The sequence below is a fragment of the Balaenoptera physalus genome (genome assembly GCF_965194825.1).
Source record: "Balaenoptera physalus genome assembly, chromosome: 16".
NCBI lineage: Eukaryota > Metazoa > Chordata > Mammalia > Artiodactyla > Balaenopteridae > Balaenoptera > Balaenoptera physalus.
The window spans coordinates 88,893,398-88,913,873 of NC_138898.1; the positions used below are offsets into that span (position 1 = coordinate 88,893,398).

Genomic DNA, 20,476 nt, shown 5'->3' on the forward strand with positions numbered 1-20,476 from the left:
ACATTAGATTATACGTATACATAGTATGCATTACACTAATGTACTACATACGTTACAAAATGATCACCACAAGTCTAGATACCATCTGTCACCATACAAAGTTATTACAATATTATTGACTATATTCCCTATGCTGTACATTTCATTCTGGTGATACTTATTTTGTAACTGGAAGTTTGTACCTCTAAGTCCCCTGCACCTATTTCACTCGTCCCCCCAATCCCTCCCTTCTGGCAACCACCTGTTTGTTCCCTGTGTCTGAGTCTGTTTGTTTTGTTATGTTTGCTCATTTGTTTTGTTTTTTAGATTCCACATATAAGTGAAATCATATGGTATTTGTCTTTGACTTATTTCACTTAGCATAATACCCTCTAGGCCCAGCCACATTGTCGCAAATGGCAAGATTTCATTCTTTTTTATGGCTGAGCAGTATTTCATTTTGTGTTTGTGTGTGTGTGTGTGTGTGTGTGTGTGTGTATCACATCTTCTTTATCCATTTTTATCCATTCATCTATTGATGGGCACTTACGTTGTCTTTATATCTTGACTATTATAAATAATGCTACTATGAACATTGAGGTACATGTTGAGGTACATGTATCTTTTCGAATTAGTGGGGTTTTTTTTGGGGGGGGGTTAAAATAAATTTATTTATTTATTTTTGGTTGCGTTGGGTCTTTGTTGCTGCACGCGGGCTTTCTCTAGTTGTGGCGAGCGGGGGCTACTCTTCGGTGTGGTGTGCTGGCCTCTCATTGCGGTGGCCTCTCTTGGTGCGGAGCACGGGCTCTAGGCGTGCGAGCTTCAGTAGTTGTGGCACGTGGGCTCAGTAGCTGTGGCTCACGGGCCCAGTTGTTCCACGGCATGTGGGAATCTTCCCGGACCAGGGCTCGAACCCGTGACCCCTGCACTGGCAGGCTGATTCCCAACCACTGCACCATCAGGGAAGCCCCTCGAATTAGTGTTGTTTTGGGTAAATACCCAGGAGTGGGATTGCTGGATCATATGGTAGTTCTATTTTTAGTTTTTTGAGGACCCTCCATACTGTTTTCCATAGTGGCTGCACCAATTTACATTCTCACCAACAGTGCACCAGGCTTCCCTTTTCTCTAAAATTTCTCTCCAACACTTGTTATTTGTTGTCATTTGGAGAATAGCCATTCTGACAGGTGTGAGGTGGTATCTCATTTTGACTTTGATTTGCATTTCCACCTGTTAGGTTTTTATATAAAAATTCCAGTTGCACCACGAACTGGGTGTGTGACCTTGAGCAAGTTACTTAACCTCTCTGTGCCTCAATTTCTGCACCAATAAGTGGAATAACAACACTACCTACCACGCGGGGCCGTTATAAGGTCTGTATTAATTTCCTGGGGCCACCGTTACAAAGTACCACAGGCTGGGCGGCTTAAACAAAAACATATATTAGCTCACAGTTCTGGAAGCCAGAAGTCTGAGATCAAGGTATCAGCAGAGTTGATGTCTCCTGGGCCTCTCTCCTTGGCTTGCAGACAGCTGTTTTCTCCCTCTGTCCTCACATGGTCATCCCTCTGTGCCTGTCTGTGTTCTAATCCCCTCTCCTCTTTTTTTTTTTTTTTTTTTTTTTGACTGCATTGGGTCTTCGTTGCTGCACGCAGACTTTTCTCTCTTTGCGGCCAGTGGGTGCTACTTTTCCTTGCGGTGCGCAGTCTTCTCATTGCGGTGGCTTCTCTTGTTGTGGAGCACAGGCACAGGCTCAGTAGTTGCGGCACACTGGCTCTAGAGTGCAGGCTCTGTAGTTGTGGCGCACAGGCTTAGATGCTCCGCGGCATGTACGATCTTCCCAGACCAGGGCTCGAACCCGTGTCCCCTGCATTGGCAGCGGATTCTTAACCCCTGCGCCACCAGGGAAGTCCCTAATCCCCTCCTCTTATAAGGATACCAGTCATATTGGAGTAGGGCCCACCCCAATGACCTCATTTAATTTTAATCACCTCTTTAAATACCCGATCTCCACAAACAATCACATTCTGAGGTACTGGGAGTTAGGACCTCATCATATGAATTTGGTGGGGACACAATTCAGCCCATCATAAGACTAAATGAGGTAATAAAGGGCTTTGTACCTGGCACATAGTAAGGGCTATATTCCTTAAATAAAAAATAAGATTTTCTGGAAGAGTATAAGTAACTTCAGTGTTACCTCTGGGGGGAAGGACTGGGGCTGGGGCACCCTTTGACTTTATACTCTAGGTATTTATTCTCGTCTTTTTTAAAATTTATTTATTTATTTATTTGGCTGCGCCGGGTCTTAGTTGCTGCACACGGGATCTTTAGTTGTGGCATGCAGGATCTAGTTCCCTGACCAGGGATCCAACCCGGCCCCTGCATTGGGAGTAAGGAGTCTTAACTGCTGGACCACCAGGGAAGTCCCTATTCTCTTAATTCTTTTTTTTTTTTAATAAATTTATTTATTTTATTTATTTATTTTTGGCTGCATTAGGTCTTCGTTGCTGTGCGCGGGCTTTCTCTAGTTGCAGTGAGCGTGGACTACTCTTCGTTGCAGTGCATGGGCTTCTCATTGAGGTGGCTTCTTCTGTTGCGGAGCACGGGCTCTAGGCGCGAGGGCTTCAATAGTTGTGGCACGTGGGCTCAGTAGTTGTGGCTCGCGGGCTCTAGAGTGCAGGCTCAGTAGTTGTGGCACACGGGCTTAGTTGCTCTGCGGCATGTGGGATCTTCCTGGACCAGGGCTCGAACCCGTGTCCCCTGCATTGGCAGGCAGATTCTTAACCACTGTACCACCAGGGAAGTCCCTCTCTTAATTCTTAAAGTAACAATAATGATGGTAATAGTAAAGCTTTCAGAGCAGCTTGCCCAGTTAGTTCCAGGTTCCTGGAAGGTGGGTTTCCCCTCCCCTTCTGGGGGTCAGGCCTGGATTGGGGGGAGGGGGCGGGGAGAGGAGAGCAATTTCTCTTCCCCCCATCTCCTCACAGAGAACCAGCCTCCTCCTGGTTAAGCTCAGGGGCCCCACTAAAGGGCTGGGGCTTCAGGCCAAATGCTCAGCTCCACCCCACCCTTCCCAGGCCTGAGCCCCTTCTCCAGGCCTCCTTCTGCCTGGGGAGACCCCATCTGTTCCCTTCTCCTTTCGCTGCCCCAGAGGTCTCAGAGCCCCTCCCCCATCAGACAGTCTTGCGGCCCAGGGGACCAGCTGTCCATCGCTCAAATGAGGGAAACTGAGGCCAGAGGGTCCCCAGGAAGTCCAGAGTGGCGGGGGTCCCTTTGTAGCCTCACCTACCTTACACTTCAGTGTGAGATATGAGCCCCAAGTTCACTGGAGGTCACCTCTCATCCTTCCCAATTCTGGCAGAGGCCCTGGAGGAAGCAGGGCCCAGCCAGGTCTGGGGTATCCTCCACTGAGGTCTCCCCAGAAATGAACAGGGGAGGAGCCTGAGCTGGGGAGGGCAGGGGGCTTGAAGTGTCCTGTGGAGACGCACCTGGCAAGTTCAGAGGCTTCCCCCCACCAGGGGGGCCCACCTGTGTCCTCCTGGGGCTGGAGCCCCCAGCAGGGCTTGGGGTCCCACCCCAAGACGGACCTAAAGGACCAACCTGTGGAGATGCCAGTTTAGTCTGGCCAGGCTACATCCTGGGGACCGCAGCTGCCCCCAGCTGCCCGGCCTCCGGCAGTCCTGCCCCTAGCAGGGAAAGACCCACGGAAGGGAAGAAGGGTTGCCTCTCCTTCCTTTTTTCTTCCTTACAAGTTTAATCGAATGTTTTTCCTTCTGACATGATCTTTTAGGCTCACAATTAACCCCAGCGAGTAACTCGGAGCACTGGCTGCAGCTGCCCAGACTCACTGGGCATTTCTCTAGGCCTTGCTGTCCGCATCTGAGCAATGGGAGGCTGGACTCTTGCTGGCCCTCCATGGCAGGCTTAGGGGGAACCCAGCCTCAGAACTGTGGGGCCCACTGGCCCCTGACCCAGCTGGACCCTGCCAGTCAGGGTCTGGGAAAACTGAGGGGAACGGAGTCCCCAGGCACAGTGGTTGGAAGCCTGGGGGCTGAGTCAATGCAGGCTGGTGAGCAAACCGTAAGCTCTTTGTTCCTGTGGGCTGGTCCGTGTGCCTGTGCCTGCGTCCACGTATGTCTCTATGTGCACTGTGTTGTGTGTGCACTGGGCTCCTGTACATGCCTGCATGTGTTCCTGTGTGCACTCACCCATGCATGTACACAAGCCCGTGTGCGTGTGTGCAGGGTCACGCAATGACCCTTGTGAACTGGGAATCGCTGAGGAAGACCTGCATCCTTTGCTCTGGAATCTGAGCCCTGGGGGCCCCAGAGCCAATTCTGACGGGGGGCACCTTTCGACCAGGACATGGGGAGTCCCGGTGCGTGCGCAGGAGTGAATCTGGCGGTCCCCACGGTGCTCCATTTGCGCCCACGGGAGTGTCTGCCGCCTTCCGGTAATGCCTGTCGCCTCCACGTGGGCCTGGAGACAATGGCCTCACTCAAATCCACTCTTCATCCGGGACCCAACCAGGCGCCGCCCCAAGGTTCCTCCCACATGACTTTTGCTTGTGCCGTTCCCTTGCCCTGGTTGCCCTTCCCGTCCCTAGTATTGGGTTAGGTTCCCCTCCTCCCTAGGTGTGATCACTTCCCCCACCAGCCTTTGCGCCTCATTCGCGGGGTGTGTGTGTGTGGGGGGGTAATAAACAGCCCCTGTAACGCGCAGCCACTTGCTCTGCGCCCATTTTTGCAGAACGCGTGGAATTCAGAATCAGTGCCTGGGCCTGGCTGGGAGGATGCGGGGAGGGGTGCCTGGCATCATTCCAGGACAGGTCATTCCTGCTCCTGGGCAAGCCCCCACCCCGGGTACCGCAGGGAACCACCTCGCTCAACCTCGCTCAACTGCCCAACTGGGGACCCCTCCCTGAGCCCCTTCCAGTGCATCCCCATCCCTACAGTCTGGAGGAGCTTGGCTCCGGAGAACTCATCTGTTCCCTTCCACGTCACTGAGACTTTTCTGGCTTCCAGCCTGGCTTTAACAGTGGTGGAGGGTTGGCCGCCAGGACCCCGCTGAGAGCCCAACGTCCCTTTGTAACCGCCATCTGTGCTTGTCAATCTCGAGGCTCCCGCCCCCAGGGACCACCAATCAGAGCGCAAGCATCCCAGTTTCGTCATCAGCAGCCAATCAGCGCTTCTGCTGACAGCTCAGGCCCCTCTGGTCCCGCTGGTCCCGCTGGTCCCGCTGCCCCCGCAAGACGGCCACACACCCAAGTCCATCTTCAATCACCGCCTACTTATTGGACGCCCATGGGGCGCCCCGTTCCACCCTTAAAAGCTGTGCCTTGCTACTCTCAACCTCAGTCTCCTCCCCTGTAAGATAGGAACAGCTATGCTCTGGGTAACATGATACTGCACAGAAGGGCCCAACCCAGCGCCTGCCTCTCTGGAGTCCCTGCAGGGCTGGCCACCTGGAGGTCTGCCAGGGGCCACGACCGCAGGGTGGGCTCAGGACCCAGGTCCCCCCTCGAGGTTGGAAACTTCCTCAGCTTCTTATCTGCCAAATAGAGAAGTGCCTCCCTTCCTCCCCAAGCTGGGCCTAGGGGTCCTGTTCTGATGAAGGCATCCACCCTGGACTCCAAGCTTAACTCATCCAGCTGACTTTTCCCAGGGCCTGTGCCCACCTCTACCCGGGCCTGTCCTCCAAGGGCTCCCAGACAGCACATCCAGGTCCCAAGGGGCCCAAGCCTGCTGTGTTGGGGTATGGATGGATGCACACAAGGCCCGTTGCAGTATGGAAAGGGGGCACCCAGGCCCCGTACCTCCAAGCTCTAGTCAAGGCATACCCGCCAAGGCAGGAGGAAGTTCGCTCTGCTGGTTTGTGTGGGCCTGACCTCTAACTCCGAAACCTGCAGCAGGAGGGTTCCCAGGCCCACCACTCCCACCTGCCTTCATTCCCAACACACACACACACACAACCTCAGGGGTGCAGACTTGCGTTAACTTTATTTTGCTCTTTCCAGTCTGAAGCTACTATCATGGGCATTTAGAGTTATACAAATGACACTTACAAAAAATAAAAGACCAAGACACCCAGAGTGAGATGCATGGTGGATGCTGACCAGAGGGGAAGGGAAGGGGCAGGGGCGGGGCTAGGAGCCAGGGACCAGGGGCTTCCACGGGGCTCCCGGCTGAGGGCAACGCCCAGCTTCATCCCGCCGAGACCCGGGAGTCCAGTCAGAAGAGGAGCACCGATCATACCAAGGGCCCTGGCTGAGGCGGTGAAGGGCCCAGCACCACCAGGTGGGGACACAGGCCTGGGGCCCAGGCACATGGGAGGGAGGGGGCCGGTGAGAGCCCCCTGGGAAGGTGGAGGCAGGTTCTGGATTCGGGGAGGCGCCCCGCCTACCCCACCACTAGTGGGCAGAGGGCACTGAAGCCCAGAGATGCCGTCTCAAGACCACCCCCCAACCAAGACCCCTTGAAGACCACTCATGGCTACAACCAGGCTTGCCTGGGGCTCCTCCAGCAATAACATTTCACTGAAAAAAGAAAGTTACTGATTTGGTCATTTTCTGCTTCCAGTCAGGCCAGAGTGAAAGAAAAGAGACAGGAGCAGGACCCCCGGACCACAGCAGGATGTGTGTGCAGTGGCCAGGCCCGGGCGGCCATCAAACCAGGCCTGCTCCACTCACAGGGGCCTGGAGCCAGCCCCGTCCTGTCCACCAGCTGTCCTCCCGACCACGCAGGGACGGCGCCCCAGGGGGGCCACCAACAGGCCTGGGGCAAGAGCTTGGCTCCCGGGAAATGGGGGAGGGGGAGGTTCAGGAGGGGACAGGAGATTCCAGTTACACACCCCGCCACTCCCAGGAGCTCGGGAAGGCCTCCCAGCCCCCCACTCCTCCTCGGCCTCTTCGGGGAAATAAGGCTCAGAGTTGTCTGAGGTCAGAAGAAAGAAGTTCCAGCCTCGCCCAGGGCAGAGAAGAGAGGGCAGAGGGATGTGAAATCCCTCCAAGGACCAGGTCACAGCCTCTGACCTGCCCAGGGGAGGCCACGTGGGACAACAGGTGAGGGCACCGTTTGCTCTGGGTTTCCAGTTTGAAAGGCAAGGGGCTCGCCACCCACAGCAGAGCCCACCTGGAGAAGAGAGTTAGCAGGGCGAGTTGGGCAGGGTGGGGAGGGGGATGCCGGCGGCGGGGCCCTAGTACTCCCACAGCGTGGTGGGGTCGATGGTGTCAGCGCAGGCCTTCAGGACCCCCGCGTGGTCCCCCTTCAGGTAGTGCCCGCCCACCTTGATGGCCACCTTGTTGTAGTCACAGAACTCGAAGAAGAAGTCCACAGGGCTGTCGCTGCTGCTGGTGACGGAGGAGTCGTTGCCCACCATCCAGTACTTGCCTGTGGAGTCTGGAGCAGGGGCAAGGGGAGGCCCCGTCAGGCCCTGCCTGGGCTCTGCTCCCCACCCTCCAATCACGGCTTCCAGAATGGGGGTGGGGTCTGTTACATCCACCCAAGCCTCCGGCCCATGCTGGACTGGAGTCCCTTCCCCCGCCTCCCACCAGAATTTTGGTCCCATAACTCGTGTGTGACCCCTCCCCTGCCCAGCCTTTCCAGAATCCCTTCTCCCTCTCTAGCTCTATCTGGGGTGGGCCGGACATCTCCCTCCTGTACAGACAAGAGGGGAAGGGGCTACCCCCCAGCCTAGAGCCTCTGGTGGCCAGATGGGGCCTGGCCCAAGCCACATCACAGGGTGGCCAAGCCGAACCCCAAAGCCAGGCTCAAGGGGGGCAGGGGTTTGCTCTCTGTGCCTAACACTGGCCCCCTGAGCCCAGGGGGCCCCACCCGGCACTGCCCACAGGAGAACCTGCCTTTGATGTTGTAGGCACCGTCTCTGAACTCCAGCTGGAAGACGTCGTAGTTGGAGCGGTTGGCGTCCAGGGTGCCTGTGACCTTGCGGCAGCCAATGAAGCCGTGCTCCCCACGGAACACGATGATGGGGCGGTTGATCAGCTTCATGAGGAAGAGCTCCGAGTCCCCTGTCCCAGGAGGTGGAAAAGAAGTGAGCCTCATGGGGTTGGGGGTGCGACACCCAGGGTGTGGCTCAGAGAGGGAGAGCGGGAGTCTGGGGTCACACAGCACTCCAGCCCTGGGTGAGGCAGGGTGGTGCCAGTTTGGGAGTATGCCCAGCACAGGGCAGGCTTCGGGTGGGGTTCGTAAGTGACCATGGCATACAGTTAGACCCTCCAGGGAACAAGGGCTTGAGGTATGCCCCCAGGTGGCTACCTGCTGTCTCCACCGAGGCAGCCAGCTGTCCGTTCTTCTTGGCCGTCACAAACTTGCCATTGGACGCGCGCAGTATGATCCTCCGATCACGCCACTCAATGTCAAAGTAGCAGCTGGCATCCCTGGGGGTGGCGGGACAGGGTCAGGCGAGGCCGCCCCACAGGAAGGCCAGCCTGGGCGAGCGCGGGCAGTGACAGGCGGGCAGTGGGGCACTCACTTGGTGGAGGCAGTGGACTGCACACCCCCGGTGGCCGTCAGCGTCCAGTACTTGCCCGAGTGGGTGCGGAAGGCGCACTTTTTGGTTTCGCGGTTGATCTCCAGCTGGAAAGTCTCTTGGTCGGTCTCTTCGTCCTGATTGGCCGACAGGTCCATACCTGCGGGGAGAGCCTCCCGCTAGTACAGGGACCCCCACGCCCCCCCCCCAGTGCTGGCTGACCCTCAGCCCTGCCCGCACACACCAGCACAGCGGGGGGCTGCTGAGACCCCACAGTGCGGCTCAGACCCCTCGGCCTTCACATCAGAGGGCGGAACCCAGGATCCCAGGCAGGACAAGTCAAGGGCCAAGGCCAGCTAGGTCCATTTACACATCACGTTCTCTGATTACAGAAGTAATACCTTCCAACAAACCAAATGCAAAAAGATATTGTAGAACCAACTGGGAGACTCTCAACATGGTCCAGGATTAGAGAGCATGGATTAATTATTGTTAATCATGTTGTCATTAGGTAAGAAAATGGACTTGTTTTTTAGGGATACACGCAAACATTTTGAGATGAAGTGCCCTGATGTCAGGGATTTGCATTAAGTACAACCAGAAGCAATGAATAAAGGGACAGGGAGCTAGTGTGGCAGAATATCGCAGCTGGGGGAATCGGTATATGGTAGTTCATGATATCCTTCCTGCTTCTGTATACGTGTAAAAGTCAAGAGTCATAGCACACGTTCCCTTCAGGGAATTTAGAAAACTCATAAAAGCGAATTCACACACACCCCCATGCCCACCACACCCCCAGAATGCCCCTGTGAACGGCAGGTGACCACACACTCCTAGCCTTTTCCCCGTGCACTCACATATGCATTTTCTTGACCTTAAGTGCACGCGTGCTACAGACCTCGATTTGCAAATGATCTGCCTAACACCTTTACACGTTTCCATGTCCCTAAATCGTCTGTGAAGGAGGCGGCTTCGGCGTTTTGCTCCCACAAGCTGCAGCCATGTCGTTTTGCACATCCGTATGGACTCCTCCAGATAAAACCTGAAGTGGGATCTTTGGTCCCAACAAGTTCACATCCCCAAGCGCCATGGATCCTAAGAGCCTCCGCAGCAGGGTGAGTTGGGCCTTGAGGCCTTTATGAAGCCGGGATCAGTGGCGGGCGGCAGGTGTCCTTTTGGATGAGATGAGGCTGGCGTGTGGCAGAGCCTGGGGTCTGAGCACCCCCAGGCCCTCCCCCAGGACCCATTCTTAGTTCTCCAGCCACCACCCAGAGGGCCTGAAAGGTTGTCAGCCCCATGCTAACCAGGTCTCGTGTCCCATGTCAGCGCCACCCCATCACAAAGGAGAATGAGGCAGAGAGGTGGTGCCCTTGCCCAAGGTCACCCAGAGAGAAAGCTAGGGGTCCAGGGCTCTCAGGAGGAGAGATGGGCAAACTCAGGCCTCCTGCCATGCCCTCTCCCCCAACCCTCCCTTCCCTCTGTGGACTGGTGGATGGGACCTCCACGGGTCACTCTGAAGCAGACCCTCACAACGCCTGGGCTTGACCCTCCAGGCCCCCTGGGTCCCCTCAGCCACAGTGTCAGGGATCTGCTGACTACTGAGGAGCCGGGGGTAGAGGTGAGCTCGATCCACCATCACGCCCCAGTGAAGCACGGGGCGAGGATCAGCAGGGGCTGGGCCTTCTGGGTGCCCGAGCCACCCAGAGGACGACCATCCTAAGGCCACACCCAGGAGCACAATGGGGGGCTGGGGTCCATCCTTGCTCAGACCTCACCCAGCCAACCTGCCCCACCCCACTGCTGCAGAGCTGCCACCCCCAGCCTGCCCAGCCACATGGCACCACCTACCCAACACGTGGCAGGCCGGCTGATGGGAAGGAAAGAACTGACGAGGAGAAGCCCCACCGGGCACACCTCAGCAGCAGAAAAGACAGAGAGGGGCTCCCCAGAAAGAGGGGCAAAGCGGGCAGGGAAGGGCCCCGAATGGCAGTCAGATCTCTAGCACTGACCAGCCTACCTGACATAACAGAGCCTTGCCAGTGAACAAGGCGCTGGCCAGCCTGCCCGAGGACAAACACAGCAAGTGCAGGGGCTCCTTTTCAATGAGACTTTGGTTCCTGAGAGCTTAGCCAGCCCTGCACTCCAGCGGACAGCCGTCGGGCTTGACTCCTCCCGGCAATTCCACAGAGTTATTTCGAGGAACAAAGGGAGGCTATGCAAAGGGAGGCGGGTACCTCCCCAGGGCCACACGACCACCACCACCTGCTCAGCCATTCAGACCCCGTCCCGCCTGGGTGTGTCCAGTCCTGGAACTGGTTTGATAAACAGGCCTAGGCCAGCCCGCAAGGTACGCAAAGCCAGGGCCAGGCGCCCTTGAGTGCCTCCCCCGCCCAGCCTCAGTTTCCCTCTCTGCCTGTCAAAAGGGCCCGGTCTGAGATGGAAGGGATTTAGCAGCCCATTGCCAAGTAGACACCAGGTCTTCCGCCCGCAATAGGAAGGGGTGGGGAGAGTATCCCCTCCCCATTCCAGTGGGGTCCCTCCTGGCTCCAAGGCCCTGCCCAGATGGGAAAGGCCCCACTTGGCCTTGGAGTCTCTAATTAGAGCTGGGTTACTATGGGAACAGGGTTTTCTTCAGGATTTTTCTTTTCATCAACAGCAGCACAGAAAACCTGAGTCACAGGCCCACAGGAGCCCTGAGGAGGCAGGAGATGCGGGGGCTCAATGTCCCCCCGACCCGCTCCAGAGAGCACAACTGAGACACCAGGCCCCCGCATGTCCCCCCTCCATCGTGGCTCTCCCCACCTCCAGCCTCTGAGCCATCCTGTACAGTGGCTTGGAGGGGGCACCCCCTCCCTGCCAACACACCCCATGGTCCCCATCCCCCTCAGCCTTAGCAGTCCGCATATTCCCCTGGCTTGTTCAAATCAGGCACTCTCCACCACCCCCATTCAGTTTAAGGGAGGGGGCCCAGAAGCATCTGTGGCCTCACCTCACCTCCCCTCTTCCCAGTCAGCTCTTGCCACTACCTGACCACTTTAAATCCCTACTCCGCCCTTACACAAGCTGTTCCCTGGGCCTGAAATGCCCTGCCTCATCAGGAGAACTCTTACACATCCTGCAAAGCCCAGCCTGACCAGCCCTTTCTCAGCCAGCCAGCCTCACCTTCGAGCGGCTGGGATTGGGCACTTCCTGAGCATGGAGTCCCCAGGGCACAGCTGGCCAGATGCAAAGAGGCTGTGAGACCAGGTGGGAAATGGGGTGAGGCCCTGCCCAGGGTCTGGCTGGAGCCCAGGGCAGGTGAGGCTCCAAAGTAGCATGAGTACTGCTCACTCAGTGGCCCTGCCATCCTCCGTCCCTGCCCAAGCCATGTCCTCGCTGTGTGGTCACAGCCACAGCACTTCCCAGGACCTGGGATAGACATGTGCCATCTGCCTTGTCACATCAGCTCTTGGGACCCCCACTCCCTGTGGCCGACCCTGCCTCTAATGTAGGCTGTGACGGCCTCCTCCCAGAAATACAGCCTGGCCGAAAAGAATGTGCCCAGGGCAGCCCTGGGCGAGCCCTTTACAAATGGGGAAACTGAGGCCAGAGAGCAGGCCGCAGCTTCAGCAGGGAGCGCACCCCACCCCCACCAGGCCCGGCCTGTGCAGGCCTACGGGGATGATTCACTTCCCCCAGCCCGCTAAACCCAGGATGCTCCTCCTTCCTGGCTGGCGTTTCCCAACATGTGTCGGAAGCACAGCTGAAGCCTCCTTGCCACGCAGGCCTGTCCAAAATGGCCTCTGCAGACACAGCCCCCAAGCCCATGCCGGCTCCAGGTCCTCTGGTCATCCTCCGCCCCACAAAGAAGACCCGAGGTCAGCCAACATCAGAACGAGATGAGGACCCCAAAATCTGAGGCCCATGCATCTCCAATCTTTGCTCCCAAAGCTCCCTTCCCTTTAAACGCACAGATGAGCCAGCAGCTCTCCTGGTGCAATTTCCAGCTCCTCCTGCCCCATCAGCTTGAATCACACCATGACACCACCAGCGAGCTTTACTAGAAAGGTGAGGGCACCTGCCCAGGCTCACCAGTGCCTGCCAAAAACACCCCCAGGATCTCTCTGCTCCTTTGTGGCACCAAGGGCTAGGGCCAGGGCCACCCGTTCCTGCCACACCTTCCCCAGGGCAGGTGCTGGATGCAGCCCAGCAAGGGTGGAGCACGCCCGCGTTGATGAACACCCAACCGAAGTCCTGTGGCCCTGCTGGCTGCCCCAGTCCCACCCACCAACCTCACCCCACACTGGGCTTTCGGCTCCTTCCTGCCTCGGGGCCTTTGCACAAGCTGTGCCCTGTACCTGCAACGCTGTTCCACACACCTGACACATGCTACCTTCTATTCATCCTCAGGTCAGGTCAAGTGTCCTCCTCAGAAAGGGGCCTCCCCCATCTAATCTGGGACCCTCATGTACTTCCTGGACCCCCAGACCTTTGCTTGACACCTCTGGGATGTTGCTCATGTCCCAGCGAGAACATTGGGCCCAGCAGGGAAGGATCCAGGAGATGCGCATGTGCTCACCACTCAGGCCTCAGCATGTCTCACTTGGTAGGGGCTCAGTGTTTGCTGAATAGGTGGAGAGTCCTGCCCCACCTCGTACTGTGTGAGACTGGAAAGGGGAGGGCCTCTGCCCCAGAGGCCGGGAGGCATCAGGGGCTCCAGATAAGAGCTCATTCTGGAGTCAAACCCAGTTCTTCATGCTGCTTACTTGCTGTGTGATCTTGGGCACATGGCTTCTCCTCTCTGGGCCTAAACCTGCCCATCTGTAGGATGGAAGAAATACCGCCCACTTCAATCAGCACACTCGGGTACGGAACTGCCACGGGGCTGCAACCTCCTTGGCAGAGCCGGGTCAGGAGGGTGGCCGTCAGGAGGAAGTGGGGGGGGGGGGGCAATGACTCGGCTCCCATCCAGCTATCTCCAGAGGCTGGGGTCCAACTTCCCGGCTGGGGGAGCCAGACACCCACAGGTTCCCCCAAAGGAGGGGCGAGGGCGCCAGAAGGAAGAGAAGCCGCCTAGGGGGAGAATCTAAGAAGGGAAAGAGGAGGGTTCACTTCTGGCGCGCAGGCCGGTAGGAAATGGCCAGGCCAGCGGGAGGCCCCGGGAGAGGACGCATCGAGTTGCAGCCAGTTGTTCCAGGCGGGAGTCTTGGGGGTGGGTTCAACCGAGGGTAGGGGGGCTTCCCGAGGGTGCCGGGCTGGGGTCTCCGGGCTCAGGCTGAGACCGCTCTCTGTCTCCCGCAGAGCAGAGGGTACCGGCCAGGAGACGCGCGGCGGGCGCAGGGCGGGGTGCCTGGCGGGCTGCCATCCGCGCCACGCCGTCCCGGGGCCGGGGCGCGAGCAGGGAGGCCGCCTTCTGGGGCGGCTTCGGACGGGGCACTGGGCCTGGGGGCGGCGCGGGGGATCCTCAGCAGGGGGGGACCCGCAGAAAGTCGATTCCCTCCCCCGCCCGGCCGCATCTGGTTTTCCCATCTGCAGAGACGGAGCAGGACAAAGGGGGCGAGGGAGGGCCCTGTCGACGAGCCCGCCCCCCTGCTCACAAAGGCCGCGGCCTCGAGCGCGGGGCGGACGCGGGAGGAGGGGCTGGGGGGGAAGGGTAGACACTCTGGGCGCCCCTTTCCAGCAGAGGCCAACCCCTCCCAGCAGCCAGCGGAGGTGGAGAAAGGCCCGAAGGGAGGGGAGGTGGAAGCGCAGCCTGCGAAGATCAAAGGCTACTTCCATCCCGCCCGCGAAAGGCGGCCTTCAGGGAGCGGGGGCGCGCCCCGTGCCTGTTGCGACCCCTCGCCTCCGCCATGGAGCCAAAGGCCCACTGACGGGGGGAGGGGCACGAGGAAACAGGCGAGGGGCGTCCCCTCCCCAAGGGCTAGGCCCGCGGATGCGAGGGAGGGATCTGCGCGCGTAGGGAGGACCCAGATCAGGCCGAGGGTTCGGAGGGTGGCACAAGGGGCGGCGTCTAAGCGCGGCCTAGGAGCCCCAATCTCAAGGCGGAGTGGGGGTTATGCAGCGGCACCCAAGGATGGGCAAAGCCCCACCCCTCGCCCCTTCCCGGGGATCGCAGCGCAGGTCCCGCGGCGGGGTGGGGTGGCCCGCGCGCCCAGCGGGGGCGCACCGGGCGTCGCTCGGGATTGCAGCGGCGCCGCGGGCGAGAAAGGGCGGGAGGCTGCGGGGACTGGGGTGGGGTTCGCTTTGTGCATGGCCCAGAGAGGCGGGGGACGGCGTCCCCACTCACCCTGGCGCGTGGACACGTTCCTCTCGTTGGCTGCCTGCAGCACGACCTGGGCGCAGCTCTGCTCCAGGGCGAAGAGCTCGTCCTTTCCCACCTTGGTGGCCTTGCCCGCCTTGAGCGTGCCGCTGGGCCCCGACGGCGCCAGGTAGCGGCCTTCGCAGTCGCGGAAGGCCACCTTGCCGGAGCGGAACTCGAGCGTGTAGCCGGTGGCGGGCTCGGGGTGCGCCACTAGGCGCCCGTCGTGGCGCAGGAAGCGGTGGTCGGCCGTCTGCAAGCTGTAGCGCTGGTCCTGGAAGGCCAGCGTGATGAGCGAGTCGACGCCCCAGGGCACGTCGCGGTCCACTGCGATCTCGTCGGCCGGCCGCGCGCTCAGGTGCGCGTAGCGCTTGCGGGCCAGGCTGTAGATGGTGACCTGGGGGTGCATGGCGATGTGCACGCTCCACTTCTCGGCCGGCGACACGGTCTGAGCGAAGCACGACAGGCGGTCCTCGGTGCCGCCAAAGTAGCGCCGGTGCGCCTCGGACTGCAGCGACCAGCGGCCGTCGTCGTGCGCCACGATGAGAAAGCGGCAGTCGGCACTGGGCACCTCGTGTTCGCAGGTCACGTTGCCATCCTTGTCCGCCGCCAGGTAGCGGCCCAGGTGGCTGCGCAGGCACACAGCTGCGCTGCCCGCCTCGTCGGGCGGCTGTTCCAGCGTCCAGATCTGCTTCTTCTTCAGGCTGCTGGCCGACGCATTCACCTTGAACCCGAACGTCTCGGCCGTCAGGTACTTGTTGCTGCAGTTAATGAGACCGAACTGGATCTGCAGGGCCTCGGCCGTGCCGTTGGCGGTCATGGTGGCGGCGGGCGGGAGGCCGGCGCGGCCCGGGAGGTTGGTGGCGGGTCCCCGCGGCGGCGCCCTGCTCCTTTGTTCAGCTGCCGCGGCCGTGCGCTCACCCTCAGCAACGCTTTACAAAGCCGGCGCGTCGAGCCCGAGCCCTTTTATAGGCGGGGTGACGTCAGCGTCGCGAGGTCCCGCCCCCGCCCCGCCCCGGGGCTCGCCGAGGAGGGGGCACCGGGGCCCAGGGAGCGAACTGAGTCGCGCAGGGGCCCGGAGGGGCGCGGGTGGGGGCTGGGCTCGCCGCCTTCCCTGCTCGGCCGGCCTCTGCAGTGCCCCCTCTTCGGGCCGCCGCCCCCTCCCCGCCAATGCCAAGGCCTCGCCCTCGCAGCGCCGCAGCCTGAGGACTCACCCAGAGCACGGGACCCCTCGGAGGCCCCGCACCCCAAGCCCAGCCGGGAGGAAGGCCGAGCCAGGTTTGAGGTTGTGGTAGAGACCGCAAGACCACAGAGCACATCAGTACTAGGCGGAGCGGCCCGGGGGCTCCTCAGAGGAGGTGGCTTTAGAGCAGGGCCTTGAAGGAACTGAGAGGGGACCCTCCAAGGGCCTGTGGGCAGAAGAGTGGGGGGCAGGCCAGGAGCTGGGGAGGGGCCTGCGGATCCCAACTCACCCAACCCAGGCCTTGCAGCCTCCAGAGCGGGGGCTGCGGTTCCCCGAGGCTTCCCTCCCAGGACACTGCCCTGAAAGCCACCCAGACCCTTCCCGGTGGCCCAGGCACCCAGCCGGGCTGGCCCAAATAGGTCTCCGTGGTGGTGGCTGAGACAAGCGGCAGTGTGTCCACTCTGAGGATGCAGAAGCGACAGGGTTCTGGTGAGGTTCACCAGGCATAGAGTGAGCAGTGTGCCCTTTTACCGAGCAGGTCAGAGACGTGCTACGGCTCAGGCAGTACAGCCCCGAGGGGCAGAACCCAGGTCTCCAGCCCCAGGGGCCAGCGTGCCTCCCACTTGATACCCACCTCCAGGTCCCCACTGCATTGGACGCAGAGCCTGGCACACAGGAAGGGGCGACACTGGCTACAGCCCTCCTCCTTTAGGACCTCAGCTCTCCATCCTCCTCCGTCAACGTGGTATTCCCTACAGATGCCCACCCCCACCCCTGTAGAGGAACACTTCCCTTTTCTGAGCATCTCCAAAGGCCAAGACTTTTGCTGGGACATTCCCCACATGCCAAGCAGGCCCCTGGAATGCCAGCATGACCACAGGCTGCCCACAAGGTCTCGAGGCCAAAGGCAGAGGGCACTGAACTAGCTCCTGGGCTGGTTGGTCTGTGCCTGTGGCTCCCCCCAGGCAACCTCCTCCAGGGATTTTTATCTTTCAGGATAATTTTGTGTTACTTTCCCATCATTTGGGTCAAATGGGTTTACTGGCAGGTCCTTGAGCCCCAGGCAGGCACTGCCCACAGCATCCCCTCCCACAAAGCTCACCTCTGGAGAGATGAGAAATCAAGTGTCTCTTTTTGAGGTCATCTAATAGGCTTGAAACCCAGGGTCTCGCTGGCTGTGTGACTGTAGGCAAGTCACTTAACCTCTCTGAGCCTGTTTCACCTTTTGTAGAAGAAATACAAATCCCCCATCTCAGGGTTGTCTGAGAGTCCCCGAGGGCATGGAGCTCAGCAGACACTGAGGGTGGTCCCTGGCCACCCTCAGGACCCATTCCAGGCCCCAGGAAGCCCTAGTAAGGGAGACCCCAACCCTCTGGCCAACTACCAAGGCTCAGAGGAGAGGGAGCTGAATAACTGAAGGTTATGGGTGGGGTCCACGCTGACAGCAGGACTGGAGTCTGCTGAGACGTGCCTGCTGGGATGGGGGCTGGATGGCACCTCCCTCCTGGCTCTGCAGCTCCCCATTCTGACCCGACTCCCGCTCCTACAACTTTGCAGCCTGGAGGCCAGGAAGGGGGCTGGGGTTGGGAGCTCCTGCCTCTCAGTCAAGCCAGGAGTGGGAGCGGGTCCAGGCCTTCCCAGGTGATGCTTTTGACAAATAGAAAGACTGGCGAGCCCAGCTGGGTATGGTGGCAGCCTGGGTTCCTGCATCGGGCTTCCTGGGCTCAAATGCACATCCCTGGTTCGTGATTTTCCCATCTCTAAAAAGGGCATAATGATAGCACCTGCCCCAGGAGAGAAGCTGAGAGGACAGAAGGAGCTGTGAACAGGACTGAGGGGGCTCCCGGGACATGGCACTCGGTTTTCAAACCAGGAAGGTCTTGGGCAAACAGAGGCAAGTTGGTGACTCCACACATCAAGAAAATAGTGCCTGGCACGTGGTCAGTGCTCATAAATGCCAGCTGGTCCTGGGAACTGTCCTGGGGACGGGCCAGACTCCCTCCAGCCCCAGGGTCACCAGGAATCCCCAGGACCCTAGTCCCGTAGTCAGAGCGATGGTGAAGTACAAAGCTTTAGGATCAGTCGGCCAGGACCATGAGCCTTGTGCCGATTTGCTGAATAAATTAAAATCAAATGGAGCAGTGTGGGGGAGGGCACGTAGAAAGGGGACCTTGGATTTCCCTACAGGCGAGGGCAGTCCAGGTCGAGTGAACAACATAGAGCCTGAAGTGTTGGGGAAAATCAGGTTAGTCCTGGGAGTGGGGGCAAGGGGCGGTGTAGGGGTGAGTATATGAAGAACTGCGGTTCGTTTCAATAGGCATGAAGCTAAATTAGTATATTTAATTTTTTTCTGAACAGACAATATATTCACATAGTTCAAATCTCCCAAACCCTAAAAATGCTTTTGTCCTCCCCCTCCCCCCATTCCCACCCACTACCTCCATAACTGCTGTTAGTCTGTTTTCCGTTCCTTGAACGTCAAAGACAAGCAAACCTGCATCTGTATTCTTGTAAATCTCTACATCTTTAAACAGTATTTTCAATCCTGCTTTCGTACTTGCATCTGAACCCAGTTTCTGCTTCAGTACGTGAGTGCCTTCCTTGTTCTCTTTCACAGCTGTGTAATATTCCACTGGATGAATGTGCCATTTATTTAACTGCTGCCATATGGATGGACATTTGGGTTGTTGCTATTGATGCCCTGCTTTGACCAGAACCTCCACCCAAGAGTGATGCCCTCAACCACAAACCAACATGTTTTCATGTTTCTCTTTACCCAGCAGGCACCATGTAAAAAATTAAGGCTGTCCAGTCTTGGCTTGAATGCCTCTGGTGATGGGGAGCTCACTCTGTCCTCTGTCCAAAGCCAATATGGGTGATACGTATTTGCCTTGTTCTAGCTTGGGAGGAGATTGGGGGGTGAGGGAGCCCTGGCCCACAGCAGCTGCTGGGAAAGAGGGGTCTCCTGTGTACAGGGAAAACTACGAGATGGCTGAGTCTCATGACCATAGATCTTTGGATAAGGGCAGAGGGAAGCATCTCAGCTTTTTTTAAAATTATTATTATGATTAATTATTGCTGAAAAACCAATATAGGAACAAAATCTTAGGTCAGTTTAGCAAAAGAGCATTTTCAAAACTCCTTCCCTGCCCTGCACCCATGTTCCCGCCTCTTCCCTTCCCCGAGTCTCAGTTACACTGGGCACTTCTGTGTCCAGTGCAGTCACATGGTCCTGTCTGCAGGCTCCACCTTGGGTCCCTCTGGGGAAGGACAGGAACACGGACGCTGTGTCCCTAGGCCCCACGGGAACCCAGGCGCCACCTGAGCTGCCCAGAACAAGGGCATGGCACGGGGAGAACGGAGGTGCTTGGCTGGGGCCAGGCCTGAGCCGCTCCCAGGCTGGCCGCTGGGCGCCCTCCTGCCTGGTCTGGGCAGGAAAATGAGGCCACCAGGAAGGGCTGCTCAGCTAGCCCTGAACCCAGTTCCCCGAGTGAGGGTTCTGAGCCACAATGACTCAGACTCCTCCCCTGTCCAGCAGGCTTGGAGAATTCCCTGTGCCCACCCACCACTGATGGGCAGGGGCTTCCTGAAATGACATCCTGGGGTGCATCCCAGCACAAAAGCCAAGGAGCAGAAGCTGGAATCAGGAGGCCTTGACTTGGCTCCCGGCTCTGACACATACTTGCCATGGGACCTTTGATAGGTTACTTCACCCTCAGTTTCTTCACCTGTCAAATGGAAGTAATAATACATGCAGAGTTCCTCGTGGACAACACAGGGGTAGGTATAATAATGGTACAGTGTTTGTAGAAGCAACAAACGAATGTCTTTACCTGTCAGAAACACTCCCTAAAGGAACCTCCCTGGCGGTCCAATGGTCAGGACTCGGCACTTTCACTGCTGAGGGCCTGGGTTTGATCCCTGGTCAGGGAACTAAGATCCTTCAGGCCAAGAAAAAACGCTCCCTATGAAATGACATGATGCCTGGGTTTTGCCTTAAACTATTCCAGACAGGGTGGTGGGTAGGTGGGGTTGCCTTCTGTGAGTCTCTCTATTTTTATTTTTTGGTCACACCTCGTGGCCCTGACCAGGGATCAAACCCGGGCCCTTGGCAGTGAAAGTGCAAAGTCCTAACCACGGAACCGCCAGGGGATTCCCGAGTCTCTCTACTTTAATAAATGTTTGGACATTTCCATAATAAAAAGTTTTGGACAAGCACACTAAGAATAAAAATAAAATATCCCAGTCCTCCCTTCCCCCCCAAAAAAAGAGTGGTGGTGGGGAATAGATAGGATGTAATGATTGTGCCAGCAGTGACGGCACGAGAAGACACAACATACTGTGTTTTTTATGTCTGCCTGAACGTGTTCATAACAATAATGAACCCTGACGTTCTGACCCTGTATCTTCGCCTGTGCCTTAGTCCTGTCCTGTGTGTGCTGTTGTGTTGTGTTTGGACCTCATCCTGCCAGCCCTCTCTGTACCTTTATTCAGAAATGTATTATGTAGGTAGAGATGGAGAGGTGATAGGTAGATGATAGATAGGT

The 20,476-nt window shown here is 58.2% G+C and overlaps 1 protein-coding gene and 1 long non-coding RNA gene across 2 annotated transcripts; one reads left to right on the forward strand and one right to left on the reverse strand.

Annotated features, from left to right (window-relative positions):
* Nucleotides 1-5,957: 5,957 nt before the first annotated feature.
* Nucleotides 5,958-15,697, reverse strand: FSCN1 (fascin actin-bundling protein 1). Its single transcript, XM_082429228.1, has 5 exons — nt 14,735-15,697; nt 8,473-8,629; nt 8,256-8,377; nt 7,841-8,008; nt 5,958-7,379 (listed from the first exon to the last, which is right to left on the reverse strand). Exons 1-5 carry the CDS (start codon nt 15,564-15,566, stop codon nt 7,177-7,179), a joined length of 1,482 nt encoding a protein of 493 aa, XP_082285354.1. The 5' UTR covers nt 15,567-15,697; the 3' UTR covers nt 5,958-7,176.
* Nucleotides 15,698-15,791: 94 nt separating this feature from the next.
* Nucleotides 15,792-20,170, forward strand: LOC309644925. Its single transcript, XR_014254661.1, has 2 exons — nt 15,792-16,024; nt 19,468-20,170. It is a non-coding gene; the product is annotated as an uncharacterized lncRNA (long non-coding RNA).
* Nucleotides 20,171-20,476: the final 306 nt, after the last annotated feature.

Excerpts from the sequence above, each read along its gene's own strand:
- FSCN1 (XM_082429228.1), bottom strand. The coding sequence starts at position 15,566 with ATGACCGCCAACGGCACGGCCGAGGCCCTGCAGATCCAGTTCGGTCTC. Across the intron at positions 8,630-14,734 it reads GAACGTGTCCACGCGCCAGG|GTATGGACCTGTCGGCCAAT; the intron begins GTGAGTGGGGAC and ends CTCTCCCCGCAG. Across the intron at positions 8,378-8,472 it reads CAGTCCACTGCCTCCACCAA|GGATGCCAGCTGCTACTTTG; the intron begins GTGAGTGCCCCA and ends CGCCACCCCCAG.